The sequence below is a fragment of the Phoenix dactylifera genome, chromosome 12 (genome assembly GCF_051530095.1).
Source record: "Phoenix dactylifera cultivar Ajwa chromosome 12, Ajwa_hap1_PhDact_Kaust_v1.1, whole genome shotgun sequence".
NCBI lineage: Eukaryota > Viridiplantae > Streptophyta > Magnoliopsida > Arecales > Arecaceae > Phoenix > Phoenix dactylifera.
In genome coordinates this window covers 13,820,429-13,826,854 of record NC_143201.1, presented here as the reverse complement: position 1 = coordinate 13,826,854, position 6,426 = coordinate 13,820,429, and the positions used below count along the sequence as shown (strand labels likewise).

At 40.2% G+C, this 6,426-nt stretch overlaps 1 protein-coding gene across 4 annotated transcripts; it reads right to left on the bottom strand.

Annotated features, from left to right (window-relative positions):
- Window positions 1-269: 269 nt before the first annotated feature.
- On the bottom strand, window positions 270-2,463 carry LOC103717038 (basic helix-loop-helix protein 80-like). Of its 4 annotated transcripts, none has more exons than XM_088708603.2 (8): window positions 1,927-2,463; window positions 1,632-1,799; window positions 1,476-1,541; window positions 1,305-1,373; window positions 1,143-1,226; window positions 866-1,027; window positions 655-771; window positions 270-545 (listed from the first exon to the last, which is right to left on the bottom strand). In XM_088708603.2, the coding sequence occupies exons 1-7, from the start codon at window positions 2,293-2,295 to the stop codon at window positions 691-693; spliced, it is 999 nt and encodes a 332-aa protein (XP_088564729.2). In that variant the 5' UTR covers window positions 2,296-2,463; the 3' UTR covers window positions 270-545; window positions 655-690. The 4 variants fall into 4 exon arrangements, with proteins under 4 accessions (XP_088564729.2, XP_038985843.2, XP_038985844.2 ...); XM_039129915.3 differs by having other exon boundaries at window positions 270-531; XM_039129916.3 differs by having other exon boundaries at window positions 270-480.
- Window positions 2,464-6,426: the final 3,963 nt, after the last annotated feature.

Here is a 6,426-nt window from a genome sequence, read left to right as displayed (position 1 = left end):
CCCTTTATCTATCTTATAGGTGCCTCGGTTTTGGATTGATCCATTGGTAATTTCTTTCTTGCAAAGTCCCAACCATAAACATCAATCATAGCAAGAGAAGTGAACAGTACATGGAAGATTCCTCTGAGACCGTGAATAATATAACAATAAAGAAAGAAAACGCATCTTCCTTGGGTTGTCATGTCGGTCTCCCATTGCTACAATACTATGCCACCTCTCTCTCTCTCTCTCTCTCTCTCTCTCTCTCTCTGTGTGTGTGTGTGTGTGCGCGCGCGTGTGTGGCCATGAGGGAAACTGATATCAATAAAGCAATCATTATTTATTGCATTAATTGTCTTTGCAAGCCTAACATCACCATGAGAAGTAGTCTCTCGGGAGTGTCGTGGTCATCTGAGCTCGGCCTTCCTCTTCTCCCTCAAGTTCTCCTTACTTGGAATGCATTAGGGCTCGGAGATGGTCTAGATCCAAATAATTTATGACCTAATATGATCAATGAGATAAGACCCGTATGAGTTTCTTCCGCTGTTGTGCCTGCATTAGGAGAGCTATGATGTGGGCATTTAAGACACAGAGAAAACACCAAATGGGCCACAAGAAAAAGACACGAGAACTTGATAAACCTGAACATTTTATGGCTGCCATATTTGGACATACCTCATGTTTGTGAGGCCATTTTCTCTCCTCCTTTTTCTACTGGAAAGAGCACATGTCGTCGAACATCATTGGGTTGAGAACCCCCTGTCTTTTGTTATCCACTTGCACACCATTATCCTGAGAAGGATATCCATAGATTAAATTCAGGAATTTGACTTGCTCTTGAATTGTTTAGACATATATGTAAATAGGCTATCTAGGAGTAAGGAACCTGAGAAAAGTCTAGGGGCCCTCGGCCATGCGGTAAAAAAAGTGACGGGTCCATCATTATGCAGTCTCCAGTGATGGCCTCTTCAAAAGCTACGGGCTGAATGGGATTTCTTTGGAGCACAGAAGGCACTGGGATCGAGGCTTGTGACATGCCCTCTATTTTCTGGAATTTAATGGCCAACCTCCCCCATCAAAAATATGTACGTATAAAAAACTATACATGCGAGCATGTAGAAGACCGGATAACAGTAGACATGGGAGGTAGATTCAGTACCCACCTGCTGCCGATCCACATGTCCATTAAAATCCACAGCAAAGTCGTGCATTACTGGGCTCACAGAAGCAAGCTTCATAGAAAGGAACTGCACATGGATAAGCACCAAAGTTTTCATTAAAATCTAGTCCTTTTCTAAAAATCAAATCTATTAAAATTGCAGTACCTCAACTTGATTCTGTAAGGATTGTACATAGTTGATGATCTCATCTAACATGAGCGCCTTTCCTGTGATCTACTCATCAAACCAAAGAAGCAGCTGTAAGAAAATTAATGACTCACTAGCAAATGTACAATCCATGTGGAGACAAAAGCTGCATCAAATTTAAAGCTACACCTTGTCACAACCAGGAACCAGGCCTTGCAGCAGCTTCATCCTCTCACTTATCTTCTCTCTTCTCACCTGAAAACCAAGTTACAAAGCATGTTCGATGTTTTTCTTTTTCTTTCCCATCTATAATGAACTAGGCAAAAGAGGTATGCTCAAGGGTACCCTTTCAGCAAGGCTGTGACTGTCTGTTGCCTGACCTCTCCTTGCTCTGACATGAATGTAACCTGTCGGAGGCTCCTCAAATGGCTTTGTCTCTTTCACCTCCTCGGCTTTGAGCTTCTCATCTTCTACGGACTTCTTCTGCCTCCTGCTCTTGCTTTCCTTCGTATCCTAACAACAAGCATTAGTACATTGCAACTAAGAGTTACTTATGTTCGAGCAATAACCAATTAACGAGAAAGTTGAGGTCATTAATTTTCTTGGTAACATTAAAGGTGAGGTCTTTAACACTTTTTACCTTTGACTGAATAGATTTCAAGCTAGTGCCATTTCTATTCTTTCTCTTCTTCTCCATGGAGCCTTGTACTTTAGTTGTCCCTTCACTTCCATGAGGTTCAACCAACACTGAAGAAGAGTAATCCATCTTGGTGTCCCCTGAGGGCACTATTATTGCAGTGTCAAAAGAGCTGCTGCTCTCAAAGGTCCTGGCTTCAGTTGCTGAGGCCTCTGCAATGGCTTCAGGTGTGCTGTAATAGAGGAAACCAGGGGATGCATTGGTCATCTCTCCAAGCTGGAGTGGTAGTTGAGGCAATTTGATGGGACTATTTGGAATGTAAGGAGAGTCCAGGAGGAGAGGATGGTGGTGTTGATATGGGAAGGCTGCCATCCTCTTGGAGAGCACAACAAAATTAGGAAAAGGTGAGAGTTCAATGCAATGTGTATCTGAAGGCAGGCCTGGCTTTGGCTTATATAAAGATTGGAGAGATGGAGTAGAGAGGCTATGGGAGAACTCTGCACATTTGACTGGTCTTATCAATGCCTCTCTCTCCCTCCCTCCCTCTCGTGTCTGCTATCGGATGGCTTATCCCGGGACCGGGAAGGTGGGCTATTAAAGAACCAAACAGACTGCCTAGAGTTTCAGCATGCCGCTGTTTTTATCATTTCCCCGAAACTATTACGTTGTAAATTACTTTAAAAGCCTACGAGTAGGCTTCTGACAGCAAAGAGTAGCCAATCAAATGGCATTTCTGAGGGTATTCTTCATAAAATAGTAGGTTTCGTTCTCTACTAAAAGATGCGATATATCGTTATTGTGATAAGAAATAAAAGAAACATACATCCATGTATAAACAATTAATATAAAATGGCACACCATCCAGAATAAATTGAACAAACACCAAATATAAAAAATATTCACAAAAAATTGCAAAAGAAAATAATTAAAAAATAGAAGAAAATATAAATTTATTAAAAAATAGAGCACAAAATAAGAGTTGAGCTTCTATTTACGAAGAAGGCTAACATCTATCCAAAATATTTTATCTCACCAAAAAATATTCTCTCCCTTTTTCTCTTTTTCCATGCCACACTATAAGAGTACGCCAAAGATCTTTTTAAATAGAGCATCAAGTAAGTGAGATAGTTTGGAATGTTTGATTTCTACTCAAATATAAAAATCAATATCCACTAAAAGATAAACATTTGATAACTACTAAAAGATAAAAAATAACTATTTTAGAAAAATAACGAAGTAGAATAAACAATATCTATTCAAGGTAGGATAACTAAATAGAACAAAACTATGAATATAATTCTAATATAAACGAGCAATGATCCTCGATGCTCTCCCGCATTGGGAAGTTCATACTGACAATGCAGAGCTTGCTATACAAATATTTAAACTGTTTGACCGGTAATTCTTTGATGAAGATATCTGCTAGCTAATTCTTTATGCAAATAAAAACATATCAACCTCTTTACAAGCAATTTTTTTTCTAACAAAGTGATGATAAACTTCAATGTGCTTTGTTCTTGCCTGGGATACTAGATTCCTTACAAATCGGATTGCACTCTTATTATCACAATAAAGAGTTATAATATAGTTAGTTTTTTGACCCAAATCATTGAGCAACCTTTTGAGCCAAGTCGACACCTAAACTATCGTCGCGGTTGCGCGATACTCTACCTCTATAGAAATAATACCAGATCCCAAGCTAACAGAAATTTGAAAAATTAATACATTCTCTTCTTCGCGTAAGGCTACAAATAGGTCGGGTTGACCTGTGACCTGACCCACTTAGATCCGATCCGACCAGCTTTAAAGGATCTATGGAGCCAGACCGGGCAAAGTTCTAAAATTGGACATGTTCTATTTTTTGGGTCGGATCTTGGTTTACTAAATTCCAACCCAACCTGATCTGACCCAACCCATTATTTTTTGGATCAATATTGGATCGTTTACTCTATGACCCGACCTGAACTCGGATATACCGTTAGCATATATTCTTATGAGTAAAGTGCACAAAAAGACGACTGCACAAAGTAATTGCTAAATAAAGTTGGCAAGAATAGTTCTCCTCTAAATTGATGTCCAATAAGCCCTACCATCGTACGCCAAATAACAAGTGCTAATCATTTACATTTAAGAAAGTATGAATCATACAATGACAATAACAACATGAAAAACTATTTTTGAAATGCTAGGCAAGGCAGTTAAGGCTAAGAGCCCAACAAAGTCAATGGGTTGGGTCTTGGCGGTGCATGAGCTAGAATTTAAATAGGCCCAAACAAGTGAGTCTGCTCAAGACAATGCAAAACAAATCATATAGTTAGTTTAGTCTGTTGTGGCCGAGCAAGGACTATTTTAGTAGAACTTGGACTGGTTCAATTTTCACGGTTCCTCATATAAGGGTCGACGCAGATCCAAAATTTTTAGGTTGGGACTAGGTTATATATGGACCCAACCCGAATGACTTGTTGGGTCAGAAATTTTAGCCGTAGACCTAATCTGACTCGACCCAATCTTCTACTAGGTTGGATTTGGGTCCAACATTAGAACCCGAACAAGGAATCGGGTTGGGTCGGGGTCACTCATGACCCGATCCAACCTGACCTATTTATTCCACTAACTTCGGATAGTATGCCGTTCTATAATTAATATATTTATATTAAAAAGTTTTTCACATCTCTACTTTGATCCTTTAAAATTAAAAATTTAGTGCATTAGCACATATCTACTGTGATTTAGTATAGCAATTAAGATCTGTTCGAGCACCTAGTAATTAAGGCTTTCTGTCTTGTCTTTTGATGCTGTTGGCTAGCTGGATCTGAAACAGGACAATTCTTCTTCGTTAATTTCCAGAAAGGTCTAATGTCCTCTATTAAATGTTTATGAAGAGGAAGGATGTGGAGTCCTAGAGTTATGATATAGCTAAGTTTCAAACAAGACCTAGAAGCAGCATGGGACTTGTGGAAAGAAAAATAATTGCCCTAAGTGAACACGTTCAGATAAGAGAGAACTCTTCCTACCTTTTCAACTAAAAATATTGTGTCAAAAGATTTAGATGCTTAGATTCTACGGCAGGAAGATGCCCAGGCTGTAATTTGAAGTCTTTTTCTTTAGCTACGTGGCCTACCTGTGTCCTCATTGGTCATAGACCTAAGGCCTTTTTCTTGGACTGAATTGGCCCTTCCCTCGGTTAATTTTATCATTCCAAATGGTCAGTCTTTACTGATCAAAATGAATGAGCACCCCCCTCGGCATTAATTTTAAAGGAATTGGAGATGGTCTTCAGAACAACCATCTTGAGACGGAAAGAATGACCTGAACTGAAGAGGTCCAGTACTCAATCATCGGCCCTTAATTTCATGGATCGCATGATGGCTCGTGATTGAGCGAGACTGGGATAAAGCAAGTTTAAACTGCCTATGAGTGTCTTAAGATGAAATGCTTGTGGACTCAATTGCACAGATAGCATCTCCTACATGACATGCACTCACTATGAACTCCTTGATGTACAAACCTTGACAACTCAAAGTGACTTGTTAGCTTATTCTGTGGACCTCTAAATCAAGGCCGGGCATATAGGATACAATCTAATTATATACATATCATGAAATAGTGAGAAACATGACAATGGAAGTGGAAAAAAGATATCAAAATCATTGGTTTGTGAGCTTTACCTTCCTAGTGTTAAAGTCTTCTTGTACCTTCTCTTAAGAAGTTTCTGTGAACCTCCAAACCCGAACTATCACCTGTCAAGTTAATTGAGGCGGTCCCAAAAGGATGCAATCTCGAAGCCGAGGGCTAAATCCTTCAGGCCATGAGATCAAACAGCTCACATGCTGTGCTCCACTGATATCAAATCTAACTTACTTATAATGATAATTATACACAAAGAAATGAACAAGAAAAACGTTCTACTAGACCTGTCTGTCATCTGCCATGAAGAAGATGGTTTCAATCAGTCTGAGCATTACCCGGCATAACACTCGATCAGCATCAGAACAGTTACAGTACATCAAGGGTGACGAAAACCTAGCTTCACTGAAGGTGACTCGTGAGTCATCACTGTACATTTTAGTGCATTCAGTACATACATGGCGAGTTTTGATTGGTACGTGGTCGGCTGTGTATCTCGTATCGAAGCTGATCTGGACCACCGGTCCAGTCTAACAGCTGTTGCGGTGATCGAGGCGAACCGAAGCGTCCACGTCGTGCACTGCAATGCAATGCAAGGTAATTATGATATCAACTAAAGCCAAAGAACCGGGCCGGACCGGCTAAGTCGGAGAATAGCTGGCGCCTACGAACCGGGCCGTACAAGTCGCAGGTCTACGGAGGCTAAGATCCTTTTGTACGGAGCCACTTGAGCTATGACTGACACAATGAGGAAAAAGGCAGCGATACTAAAATAAACCAACGATTGGGACGGTGAACCTCGTTTGAGGGCTGTGCTTTGTTTGACCGCTAGGTGAAAAGGTAGAAAGCTCCCCCTTGAAATTTGGGTATCACCTC